At 40.0% G+C, this 13,295-nt stretch overlaps 1 protein-coding gene across 2 annotated transcripts in view; it reads left to right on the forward strand.

The window, feature by feature from the left end:
• Positions 1-359: 359 nt before the first annotated feature.
• Positions 360-13,295, forward strand: part of SNX27 (sorting nexin 27) — an 85,968-nt gene continuing 73,032 nt past the window's right edge. The window contains exon 1 of one of the 2 annotated variants that reach the window (XM_059931305.1): positions 360-851. In XM_059931305.1, coding sequence (XP_059787288.1) covers positions 532-851 — 320 coding nt within the window. In that variant the 5' untranslated portion in view covers positions 360-531. The remainder of the gene's footprint in view (positions 852-13,295) is intronic. The other variant, XM_059931312.1, reaches the window with a different exon arrangement.

The raw sequence follows: 13,295 nt of genomic DNA on the forward strand, positions 1-13,295 counted from the left end.
GACACATAAGGTAGTGAGCAAACGAATTGTTATAATTTAAGACTATGTTGAATCACAAACATCAAGTTGTCCTAATATTATTGTTTTTTAAAGGTTATGAAATGAAAGAAAAATAAAACATGCTCCACGTCAGCAGATGAATCTGTCACCTCCACACCAGGCTGGGTTACCTGCTCACCATCCAAAAGGACACTCCTAAGAAGGGCTTGAAAGTTGAACTACAACCCCCAGCAGGCTTTGCGCCCAAATTGCGTCATATAACCTCAGCTCCGGCCCGGGCCCAGCCCTCTCCCCGCCCCCACCATTCAGAAACTACAACTCCCAGGAGGCTTCACGGCCTCTAAACTGTCTTCTTTCCCCCCGCCCCCTGTCTCCCCTTTACCCGCGCCGGCAGCTCCGTGGCCGACTCGGGTCCCGCTGTCGGCGGAGCGGGCGCGCGCGCCGGGGGTCGCGCGGCTACTGAGAAGGTCGAGCACGCGCGGAGGGAGTGGAGGCGTAGGGTGGTGGGAGTACGGCTCGCTCGCTCGCAAGATGGCGGATGAGGACGGGGAAGGGATTCACCCCTCAGCCCCTCACAGGAACGGAGGTGGCGGCGGCGGCGGCGGCGGTGGGGGGTCTGGGCTCCACTGCGCCGGGAACGGCGGCGGGGGAGGCGGCGGCCCGCGGGTCGTGCGCATCGTCAAGTCCGAGTCCGGCTACGGCTTCAACGTGCGGGGCCAAGTGAGCGAGGGCGGGCAACTGCGGAGCATCAACGGGGAGCTGTACGCGCCGCTGCAGCATGTGAGCGCCGTGCTGCCCGGGGGGGCGGCCGACCGGGCCGGGGTGCGCAAGGGGGACCGCATTCTGGAGGTGTGAGTATCGGGGCTGCCCGCCGCCCCACCCCTTCCCCTCTGTCTGTCCCTGCATTTCCCCTCTACCCCTGTCACCCTCAGGCCGCACCTCCCCTCAACCCCCGAACCGGCCCCCCGCCCCTCCATGGAGGTTGGCCCTTTTACCTCCGCACACCCTGGGTTTCTGAGACCCCCGCACCCTCCCTGTAATCTCCAGTGTCCCAGCGCCCCTACTGCTTTTACCCCTGCCCCCATTGCTTTGGCTTCTTTTCTGCCCCCTTGCCTTCCCCTTTGGCATGCTGCTTTCTGCTCCTCGGTGCCCCTTGCTTTCCTCTTGTTGAACCTCTTTCTGCTTCTAACTGACAGCATCTCCTTTTCTGACCCAGCCGCTGTGTGTCCTCCCCAAGTTCTCATCTTGAGCATCATAGTTTCTTGTTCTCCACCACTCCTTTTAGCCCCCGTGGACCGTCCCTTCTGCCCTCTAAACCAAATAGGCAGGACCTTTGGTCGGCTCCTACTTTTCTTCCGGAAACATCATCCCTCCACGCTGCACTCCTTTTTCTTCCCTTAGTTACCCTCTCCTTATGGTTAGGCACTCCCTATATTTTTCTGTCCTTCCGTGTGTCCCTTTCCTCCCCTCTTTTTTGTATTCATACTCTGAGAATACCTTCTTTTCTGACCCTTGCTTTTTTTTTTTGATGGTGGTGTCGTCTTTGACACGATAGTTTCTCTTCACAGTAGTCCCCTTGTCACACCAGTATTTTGAATCTAGTGTCTCCATCACCACATCCCTCTGAGAGCATCCCTGTTCTGGCCCCTGTCTTCACTCCTGCACCATACTCGTATTTCTTTTTAGTCGGGTTTATGGTAGAGCTCTCCTTAGCTCCTACTTCCCCCAAACTACAGCCCCTTTTGGGTCTTTGACCTCCCCACTTTTTTCAGGGCATGCCGTTTTCATTCTCTCCTCTAGTCTGTTCTCTTGTGATATCATGCTTGACTTTATCCTGTTCTTTCTCTCTGAGGTTGTTTTCCCTTCTTTCTCTTTTTAGGCTCCTTCATGTTGAAACCCATCCTCTTTCCTTGCTGCAGTCCCTCCCGCTTCATATTCCTTCATCCTTACTTCCTCACCGCATACCTTAAAGCTCTGGCAGGATGCTGCCCTGTCTTGCAGCTTCTTTGCAGACCTCCTCCTACTCCTTTAATCCAGGTGTTACATTTATGTTTTTATACTTTGTATTAAGATTTGTATAGTGATTGCTGATTGACTGGTAGGTGGTGTATGCTCTCATTGTCTCCATTCTCCTCAGCAGTCTTCAATCCTGTATCTCTCTCCTGCTTACTGACTCTATCTTGTATATTCTTGTTTCACACTTTTGCCCTCTCTTTCAGTGCTAGGATTTGCCCTCATGAATCTTTCTCTCTTTTTTGGCCGCTCCGCGCAGCTTGAGGGATCTTAGTTCCTCCACCAGGGATCGAACCCAGGCCCACCGCAGTGAAAGCGCAGAGTCCTAACCACTGGACCGCCAGGGAATTCCCTCTTTCTCATTACTATAAATGTTATTTTAACCATAATTTCCATAACCTTCAGTCTTTCCTCTAGTAGAACAGTAGGTTTATACAGTAGGTTTGATCAAGGTTTCAAGGGGATAAGTATTTTGAAGGACCTATAGAGTAGTCTATCCCTTCTTATTCAGCTTATGCCTCTTACCCTTATCCTTGACATTTTTATTCTATGGTATCCATTCATTCTGTTTCCTCTTACCTTCCACCTCAAAAAAGAGTAGTTCACCAAAGTAAGTGAAGCTATTATACCTTTCCTCTGTCCTTCCTGTAAATAGGTGCGTTCGTTTTTCTGTTAATGTCCTATGACTTTTCTGGTATTCTGGCAATATATTCTTAATTTTTTGGGTGTCAGGGCATTCAGATACAGAATGCAGTAGTGACCTTTTGCTTTGTACCTGGGCACCTAATTCTTTTCTTTCTAGATAACTCAAGATCTGTGGCTGATGTTTCCTTCTGATAGAAGCTCTTGGAATTGTCATTTTCCTTTCCCTTTGGAAGTTAACTTTGTATCCAGCTGTTTATTTTTAAATTTAAAACTGAAGTATTTATTTAAAATTATAAATTTATCATAAAGTTCTAAATCATTTACTTTTTACTGGAGTAGAGTACTGTGGTTTTTGCAGCAGAGTCCAGATGCAAAGTAGGTACTGTAAAGGAGACCTCAGATGATTCCCTAGACAGATAGAAGGACTTGCCTCAGGCCCAGGTTCCAGTCTAGGCCCATTTCTTCTTCTAGAGAAAAGACATTACATTTTAGTGGTGATGAGTAGACAACTTTCTCTCTTTTAGTGGGCGGGGCAAAAAGAGCACTCTTTGCTTAGAGAACCTTTTTCTGGAAGGTTGTGATGATTGGACATCTACCTGGCATTAGATTCTCACCTTCCAACTGTATTTTGATTTCCAAATTCTTTGAAGTTTCTCTGCTACTATAGTGAAAATAGTGATAGTTGTAACACAGAGCCAAGATAGATGGTAAATTGTTTGGGTCCTCAACTATACAGTTTCTTTCTCTTTCCTTCCCTTCTTCCAAAGTCTACATCTTCTTCTTAGGTTTTCAAGTGAGAGGAGGAAAAGAGAGACCAAACAGACATTGTTCTTGAGGGATATCTGTATCTGTTACTTGTTTTGATCTTGGTTAGGTTGATGCTAATTTTCCTAAAGCATTCTTTAGGCAACACTTTTTTCTGTCTCTCACCCAAGTTCCTTAAATTAACCTCTCTGTTGTCCTAGGTAAGCTTTGCATGTTGATGAAGTGCCAAGTAGGGTCAGAGTAGGCATAGGTAGATTATTATTGTGTAGATGTAGTTTGTATTGAGTTATAGGTGGATGTCTGGACCTCCTTAAACAGATAATTGTTGATTAAGACTTTTCCCTATTTTAGACTCTTTCCTCCAATATGCAAATTATTTTATTCCAATTTTCATATATTGCCGTAGTTTGGACAACTGATAGAGGTTTGAAAGAACAGATGAGATTTACGAGAATAGAAGCTTGGACAAAAAAGAGCATTATTTCTGTGCATTTCTTTAAAGGCTGCTTACCAAGGCCTTGTCCTAACTGAATCTTGGAAAAGTCATTAAATTAAATTCAATATGGTTTGGTTTGTCCTTTCTCCCTTCAAAACTGACTAGATTCTAACTGGTTAGGGAAAGAGTCATGTTGCAGGGCTTGGTACTGGAGTATGAACAAGCCTTCTGGGCTCTGAATTTTACTGCAGATGGAAAGTTTTCTTGAATGGCAATGTTAGTCTCCACCTTGTAATTTTTCCAGTGTAACATATATTGAGTGTCTTCCCTTTGATGTGTATATACTTGGAGACTAGTGAGTGAAGGATGCTTTCAACAAATAGAACCAAAATAAATACGTCTTTGCACTAATCATATAGCATGTGAAGTAATATTAGACTTCAGGTGATTTTCTTAAGGTTAAGATAGTTTCAAGGGCTCTTGATTGATTTCTTGAGAGATGCCCTTAGGAGGGTTTAAGTGTGCAGTGGATATGGATATTGTACTGTCTATTTTTGAGAGATTATGTTTGTCTGTTGGCTAGTTTTTGTCTCTTTGGTATTTGGATAATATGCTCTTCAGTAAGCATGGACCCTAAGGTTGGCTTGTAAGCCTTCAATATCATGATATATTTATGCTAGGCAGAGAGTATATGCCTTACTTCTTTTTTTTAAAAAAAATAATTAATTAATTTTATTCTTGGCTGTGTCGGGTCTTCGTTGCCTTGCGCGGGCTTTCTCTAGTTGCGGCTAGCGGGGGCTACTCTACATTGTGGAGCGCGGGCTTCTCATTGCACTGGCTTCTCTTGTTGCGGAGCACAGGCTCCAGAGGCGCAGGCTCAGTAGTTGTGGCTCACGGGCCCAGTTGCTCCGCGGCATGTGGGATCTTCCCAGACCAGGGCTCGAACCCGTGCCCCTTGCACTGGCAGGCAGATTCTCAACCACTGCGCCACCAGGGAAGCCCCACACGAAGTATTTTTATGAGTTAAAAAGTATCTTCTTAGGATCTGCTTTCTCAGTTGTAGCTGAATTCTATTTGGCTTCGATTTTCCAGGTAGCTTTTGGAAATGGTGTTTGAAATCATGGTTATTGATCAAAGGAAGTTTTTATGGCAGTGATTCTCAAGCTTTAGTGAGTGTAAGAATCACTGGGAGTGCTTGTCAAAAGTATGGATTCTCAGGCTCACCCTTTAAAGGTTGTGATTCAGTAGGTCTTGCATGGGGCCTAGAAATCTTTATTTTTTACTCCCTGGCCAGGTGTGGGAAATGCAGTCAACATACCCACCCCATACCTGGAGTGAAACTACAAGCCTTTAATTCTCAGTTCATTTTATTGTCATGATTATGTAGAGAGTCATTAGCTAAGACTATATGAACAAAGTGATTTGTTAGGCTCTTGAAATCCCAGCCCTTAGGAAAATCAGTTCAGTAGATAGTGGACTAACTGTTGTATCTAATCATTTACACTTTATTTATTGAATCTTGATAAGCTGTTATAATAAAGGTGAGGGTTAAGAGGTAGAGCAAGTTAATAATAATTATTATTATATCACTTTGCAATTTGTACAGTGTTACAGTTTGCACAGTGTTTTTACATTTGATCTTCACAAGAGCCTTGTGAGATAGGGAAAATATAAGCTCCTTGGTGACAGGGACTATGTCTATGCTGTTTCCGTAGCTAAATATCTAGTGGCACATAGAAAGTACTCTTCCATAAATGCTTGCTGAATGAATGTATGAGTGTTATCCCTATTTCATAAGAGAGAAAACTGGGTGTTGCACTAATGAATGTTAACCAGAATTAAACCCAGGTCTTTGGAAGCTAAATCCAGTGTATTTTCCATTTCTTTGTTTTCTCAGCTGTTCTTGACTGTTAATAGTCAGCTGTTCTTGACTGTTAATAATCAACTATTCTTGACTGAAGTCACTTAAAATTCTTAAAAATTCAGTCATATCCCTATGAAGTTGGATAGCAGTTGAACTTTGGTTCTATGATTTTGAAATGTAACTGTGTTATATCTTTATTTACCCTGTCTCTCTTATTGTTAAATTGGGTAGAAGACAGGGAACCAAAATAGGCATTCTTTGCCCTTATTTGTTGCTATCTTTATTGGTTATCAGTGAAGAGAGCATGATGATCGTAATTGCAACCCCAAGAAATACTTTTAATTCCATAGGTAGTGAGGGCGGCAAAATAATAAAACTAAATTTGAAAATAGCATTATCTTCCCCACAGAAATGTCTTCTGCAACATTGCTGTGACCAGGAAAAGAGTTTTTGTTACTAACGTGAAGATTTGTTTGGGTCATATAAGTTACTGTGAAGAACAATTCTTTTTCCAGCCACCACTTTTCCAGTTTGTTTCAGGAGAGGGTTTATTACCACGCTCTAAAGGATAATTGTTTTTTTAGATAAGTCCTGTTGGGAATAATTCTTATGATCCGGTAGATAAGCAAAGAGACTCAGTTGACAAGCAAACATTTACGATTTATGATCACTGCACGGTGCTTTGGGAGCATGATCTGTGGTAAGTTCATTTGTTAGATGCTGACATTGCTGGCACAAAGGATATTGTAGTGGTTTAGGTTAGCGCCAGTTAGGGTCATTCTGTTCTTCGACTGTCAGCTATAGAGATGGTTTCTGTGCTTCACTTAGGCAGTCTAGTAAGAGCCAGTGGTATGGGTGGTGCAATTCCAGGCCCACATTTGGAAAAAAAAAATTTAGGCAGTTTAAAACCATTTAAAAAAAATTGGAACTCATAGATTTTGTATTACACCCAGTTAAAAAAAAACCACCTGAAACAAGTTTCACAAAACTGTGTTTACTAGTATCATGCACTCTGGTATTTTTTAGTCCGTCAGTATTTTGGATTTTTTGTTTTGTTTTTTGAATGCTGATGGTGGCCCTCTGCATTAATTTCATGACTCATTAGGTTGTAATCCACTGTTTGAAAAACTGACTTAGGGTATCAATTTTATGATGTTGGCTAATATCACTTCATGTTCAGCCTGGTACCACAATTAAGCACAAACTATGTGTAAAGTACTGTTAGGCTTGTATGAGTCACAGAGTCCCTGTATCCCTGCCCTTGGGAAACTTACACTGCAGTGGGGAAGGTGCATGTAAACAATTTACTGTATGTAAAGCAAAATGAAATAATGGAGATAAATGAAAAACACAGTGGGAGTTTAGAGGTAAGAAGAGTGAATATGCTTGAGAAGATTGGAAGATTGGTGGGTGGATAGGTCATAGAAGGCTTTTAAACTGTGATTGAAGGACAGGTATAATTTTAGTAGGCAGAAGAGGGGGAAGGATTTTATAGGCTGAGGTAACTGTGTGACCAAAGGGAGGATCTTAGGATAACAAGTAATCTAAAGTTGCTGTTTGTTTATAGACATCTGTGCTTCAGGTTAGATCAAATGGGGTTTTGATTGCCGTGCTAAAAAGTTTGGATTTTATTCTGTTTTTGAGGTCAGAATATCGTTGTATGTGCATTAATACCCAGGACTCCCTGAGAATTTAGTTTTTATTTATTTACCTGAAGAAGTTGAATAACATTTCCAAGGCCAAAGAGGAAAATCACTGTTAGAAGAATTTCAGAGCATCTACTCTCTTGGGCTGTCTTGTACTATATAAAGAAGGGAACTAAAGACAACTAAGCTCTAATGCCTAGAGCTGGGAGCAGCTGGTGAGGAGCTGGTTGCCTTTAATTTGTATATATGTGTTTTACTCACAGCACAGTTCAGCTTCTCAAATATCCATTTCTCTTTCTCTTATGTTTTATATGACTGTACTTACTATTGTGTTTACAGTTGATAAGTTTGATCCTATATGCTGTAGGTCCACTTGTGCTCTGCCCTACAGATGTTCTGTTTTAGCTGTACTCCTCTGATTTGAAGATGCCTCCTTTAATTTAAATCTTTTATTTTGGCATACAGCGTGTTGCTGGGAGTTGAGGGGGACTGAAGACAGACAGGGAACTTAATATATATAGTACTAAGATTTATACCTGCATTCTGCCTTCAAAATGAAAATTCTTACAAAGATCTTTCAAATAAGTTTATTTATTTATTTATTTATTTATTTGGCTGTGTTGGGTCTTTGTTGCTGCGCGCAGGCTTTCTCTAGTTGTGGCGAGTGGGGACTAGTCTTCTTTGCTGTGTGCGGGCTTCTCATTGCGGTGGCTTCTCTTGTTTCAGAGCACGGGCTCTAGGCGCGCGGGCTTCAGTAGTTGCAATATTCCGGCTCAGTAGTTGTGGATCGTGGGCTCTAGAGTGCAGGCTCAGTAGTTGTGGCGCACGGGCTTAGTTGCTCCGCGGCATGTGGGATCTTTCCAGACCAGGGCTCGAACCCGTGTCCCCTGCATTGGCAGGTAGATTCTTAACCACTGCGCCACCAGGGAAGCCCCAGGTAAGTTTAAGAATTGGTGGTGACCATACAGTGAATTTCTCCTGTCAATAATGTGAGGGGTACTTCAGAGTTAGATTTTGTGATATGGTATCAGTCAAATGCTAGGTAGTATGTGTGTAGTCTCTTTTGTTTATTATTTATTGCGCCCTGCTAACTAATAAGGTTTTCATATAGTTGAGGAAATATACCTATCTGCAAGGTATTAAAGTTGCAGAGTAAGGTACTGCATTTGAATACTCTTATGTGTACTTCCTTTAATGAACTTCCGTTGTTATGAAAACATCTTTTAAAAAAATGGTTTTTGCTTAAGCTCTCTGAAACTGCAGATTTTTGTGTCAGACCTCAGAGCAAGACTAGAATGACAGGTCTATGTATTCTGTGGACTTGAAACACAAGTAATTAGTTTACTTCTCTTTGGAAAAGTACAGAGCAGTCTGCAGAGTCAGCTGCTTGTGTGGATTTTCTCCCAGCTGCTCTGAAGAGGCTGATTACTCTTACAGAACTATTCAGTGCGATTAACCAGGAAGCTGTCTCTCTCCCCTCCAACCCCCTGCCCCCGACAGTACTTTTATATCTGTGGGCCTATCTAGTTTTAGTTATATTTATTTAGTATGTTTTGAAAATTGGGAGATTGATTAACTTAATATTTGGAGATGTGATGACCTCTGTGAAAGTTTTGGAAACTTCTTCCACTTCTTTTGCTGATCAGTTTAATCATGATAAAGTTTGTAATTTATAAAGTGTGTAGTTTGTCTACTGAATGTACCATGCAGGTTACTTAATTCTTTTTACCCAAAATTATGATCATTTTGATTCTGGTAGGGTTAAAAACTATTTTTTGGATCTGTTTTCTCAAGGTACGTAACTTGCATCTCTTTTCTTAGAAACGACAATGAGTTTTGTTCTCTCTACCTGGTGTTTTGAATCCAAGGAAATGTGACACTAAAGTTTCCCTTTCTGAATTGTGTGCTAATAGATTATTTTAGATTTCCCTGGCCTACCAAATTATCCTTTATGTTGCTGATTTGGAAAAGGTCTTACTGTAACTTTCTTCTTATTCAATATGCTGAAATAGACTACAGCTTACAAAAACTGTACTGTAGTCTGTGTTCCTCAGCTTCCAAAAGAAATTGCGCAAATTTAATTTGGGTTAAAGGATGGTATTTGATTGCTGAAGGGCCATATCACTTAAAAAGTATGTCTTGTTATTCATTTCTAAGGGCTTCTTACATAGATGAAGGTATTTTGAACTGTTTTTTCAGTAGTGGTGATAGATTTACACTTCTCCTCACACTCAAATACAGTACCTCTGGAGACTAATTGAATATTTAGGAAATGGGTGTTGGGATTCAGGGTGCAGTTTGTCACCGCAGAACAGACTTATCAGATCACATGAGGAATCGTGTTTTTACTTGCATTATGTGGTAATTCAGAAATAGTAGTGAAATAGAACTTTAAAATACTAAGATTCCTTCTTTGGTAATTTACCTGACTTGCAAACTAAGGTTGTTGATAAAGCAAGTAGATTTTATTCTTTAATTAACTGTCACTGTACACCAAACTAAAAACATTGGGGAGTTGTGTTTAAATTGGCCATTTAGGCAATGGTTCAAATTATAGCAGATCTCAAAGCCTGAGTTGGTGTTGAGAAATGCTTTAGGACTGATTATGTTTGTTTTGCTGGTGAATAACTGATTGAGGGGGCCTGAGAAATAGGGTAGATAGGAGAATGAGTTAGTCAGGTTAGGGAAACCATTATGGCTATTAGCAACTTTCTTACCTTTATCTAGCATTCATTATCCCGCAGTGTGAAGAAGTAACCTATTTTCACATCCAGCTTTACATTTAAATTGAACCATAGAGTTGTTATATGCTGATCAAGTTTTTAAAGACAAAAGTTGAAAAGTAAGCAAACAAAAAAATCTTATCCAAACAAGATAAATGTATACTTTTATAGCTTTAGTATCAGAAATTTCTTTAAGACTTTACTGGTAATACTTTAGCCTCTGTCGTGTGAGGAGACCCACCGTGCTTAAATTTTTTAGCTAAGTGTGGTGCATTTAGTTTTTATGAGATGAAACAATATAATTATAATAGATTATTCCCAGAATTAACATAAAATAAAGGCTGCTTTTTAAATGTCAACATGTTTATTTCTTATTCCTTCTTCTTACCTCATTTTGCTATCCTTGGAATCAGTGTTTATTTTTTAAAAAATTAATAAAAACAATTTACTTTTATTTTCAGTATATTTCAGTAAAAGAAAACATAGCCTCACTTTGGAATTGCTTACATAATTGAATGTCATATTTTACTCTTAACCATTGCTACCCATAATAGAAAGCAAAGTGATCACTAATACTAAGGCTTGAAAAATGTAGAGCTTGCATAATATTTTTAGTACTTCCCTCTAAATAGTGAAACCAGTATAAAAGTTAAAAATAAAGAATGAAATTATGGAAGTGCATGAAGGAAAACCAGTATTGAGTTTGTGTGCTAATCTTAATAATTTTTTTCATTCACTCAGGGAAAACTTTTAATGAGTGCTTACTACATGACACATACAATATTAGACACTGGGGATAGGAAGCTGAATGACATATAGTCTTTGCACTAAGGAATTTTAGGTTTGGTGGAGAAAGCGGCAGCCTCAGGTTATTTCTTAAGCCCAGTTGACCTGATTTTCATTCCTCCTCCCTAGCCTCCCCCGTCCTGCCTCACCACAATGGGATGAACAAGTTTAGAGCAATTCCTCCAAGTCGCCATAAGTACTTTTCTGCCCTTAGTTATCTAAACTAGTAATGCAAGTGCCTAGAGACTATGTGCATATTCACAGGAGTCTTCCAGATACAAAATGTACTAAAACTAGGAGGACTGTATAGTTTATTGTCCAGACCAAGACACTTGAAAATGAAAGGGGCCCATTAATTATGCTAGGATAAAAGGTGTAAACTAGTTGTGTCCTGGCCATGTGGAGCACAGATCCAAAGCCTTAGTAATTTTAATATAGGAGGCTGTTTTAAAATTCTAAGACTAGAATTTTGTATTTTATTAGGAGGGAAATGAACAAGTTTGTTTTTATTCTTGGTGTCAAGTTGTTACATTGGCCTTACAGGTAATTATCAGATAACAAATGAACTTTTCTTCTGAATAGCTTGATTATAATTTTATATTGATTTTTAAAATACCTTAAAGCCTTAAGCCTTATTATACTTTTTTTTATTGAATGACAAGATTCATTTTTTTAGAAATAAGTCTACCTGTGTAGATTATATTTGTATCCTGATTGCCTTGGAACTAGAAGGTTTGAGGAATCTATTACTCCTTCCCAAGTAGTAAACCCTTGTTACTTGTGGCCGGAGGTATTATGGTCGAAAGACAGATGATGCTTATTTGTACTTTTCCTGCCTCAGGCAGCATTCTTTGTGAATAGAACACCCAGCCAAGGGTAAAAAGTCCCAGTGTTGGTGAGCAGCTTATTTGACAAGTTATTTATTCTTTTTTCCCTCTTTGGGAAGACTAGATGCTGATTGACATAGCTCTCAGTTTCTCAACCCTGCCAGGGCCATACTTTATTGTTATTAGTACTCTCTTTTGCCCAGCATTAAATTTTTGGATGTAGGTGCTTTAAAATATTGGTATAAATATTGAATTTTGCTTTTGACACTTAAAAAAGGCTTTGGTAAGGGTTTGTGAATTAGGGCTCTCCACAGAATGCATAGCCTCCACCAGTACAAACACCCCCACCAGAGAGGTTCATTTGTTAGAATTGATGAGCCTGCGCTGACACATCGTTGTCACTTAGAGTCCATAGTTTAGTTTAGGGTTCACTCTTGGTGTTGTATATTCTATGGGTTTGGACAAATTTGTAATAACAGTATCTGCCACTGTAGTATACAGAGTAGTTTCACTGCCCTAAAAATCCTCTGTGCTCTGCTAATTCATTCCTCTCTCCCCCTAAGCCCTGGCAACTACTGATCTTTTTACTGTCTCCATAGTTTTGCCTCTTCCAGATTATCATACAGTTGGAATCATATAGTATGTAACCTTGTCTTCTTTCACCTAGTAATATGCATTTAAGTGTCCTTCATGTCTTTTTATGGCTTGATAGCTCATTTCTTTCTAGTGATGAATAATATTCCATTGTCTTCTGGATCTACCACAGTTTATCCATTCCTCAACTGAAGGACATCTTGGTTGCTTCCAAGTTTTGGTAATTATGAATAAAGCTGCTTATAAACATCTGTGTGCAGGTTTTTGTGTGGACAAAAGTTTTTGACTCCAAGGAGCATAATTGCTGGATCCAGGTGGTAAGAGTATGTGATTTTTATAAGAAGCCACCAAACTGTCTTCCAAAGTATACCCTTTTGCATTTCCACCAGCAATGAATGAGAGTTCCTGTTAAGCCATATTCTCGTCAGCATTTGGTGTTGTCAGTGTTTTGGATTTTGGTCATTCTAGTAGGTGTTTAGTGGTATAAAATTCATTTTTTAAATTATAAAAGTATTGTGTTAGTAATGTTAGAAAATTTGGAGACTAAGGGAAAAAAAAATCACCCATCGTCTTATCATCCTAACACAACTACTTTTTGTATTTTGGCTGTCCTTTTTTAATGTATTTGTTATGAAGTTATACTGTTACATATAATTTGTGATCTAATTTTTAGAATTAATAGACCATTTTCTAGAATAGTTTTAGATTTACGGAAAAATTGAACAGATAGTGTAGAGTTTCCATATATACATCCCCCACTCCCACCATACAGTTTCTCCTCTTATATAAGTATGGTTATTTGTTAAATGTTTAACATTTGTTAAAATAAATGAACCAATGTTGATACATTATTACCAACTGAAGCCCATAGTTTATTCTGATTTCATTAGTTTTTACCTAATGTCTTTCTATTCCGGGATCCCATCCAAGATACCACGTTACATTTAGTTGTCATGTCTCCTTAGGCTCATATTGGCTGTGACATTTTCTCAGTCT

The sequence above is a fragment of the Balaenoptera ricei genome, chromosome 1 (assembly GCF_028023285.1).
Source record: "Balaenoptera ricei isolate mBalRic1 chromosome 1, mBalRic1.hap2, whole genome shotgun sequence".
NCBI classification, from domain to species: domain Eukaryota; kingdom Metazoa; phylum Chordata; class Mammalia; order Artiodactyla; family Balaenopteridae; genus Balaenoptera; species Balaenoptera ricei.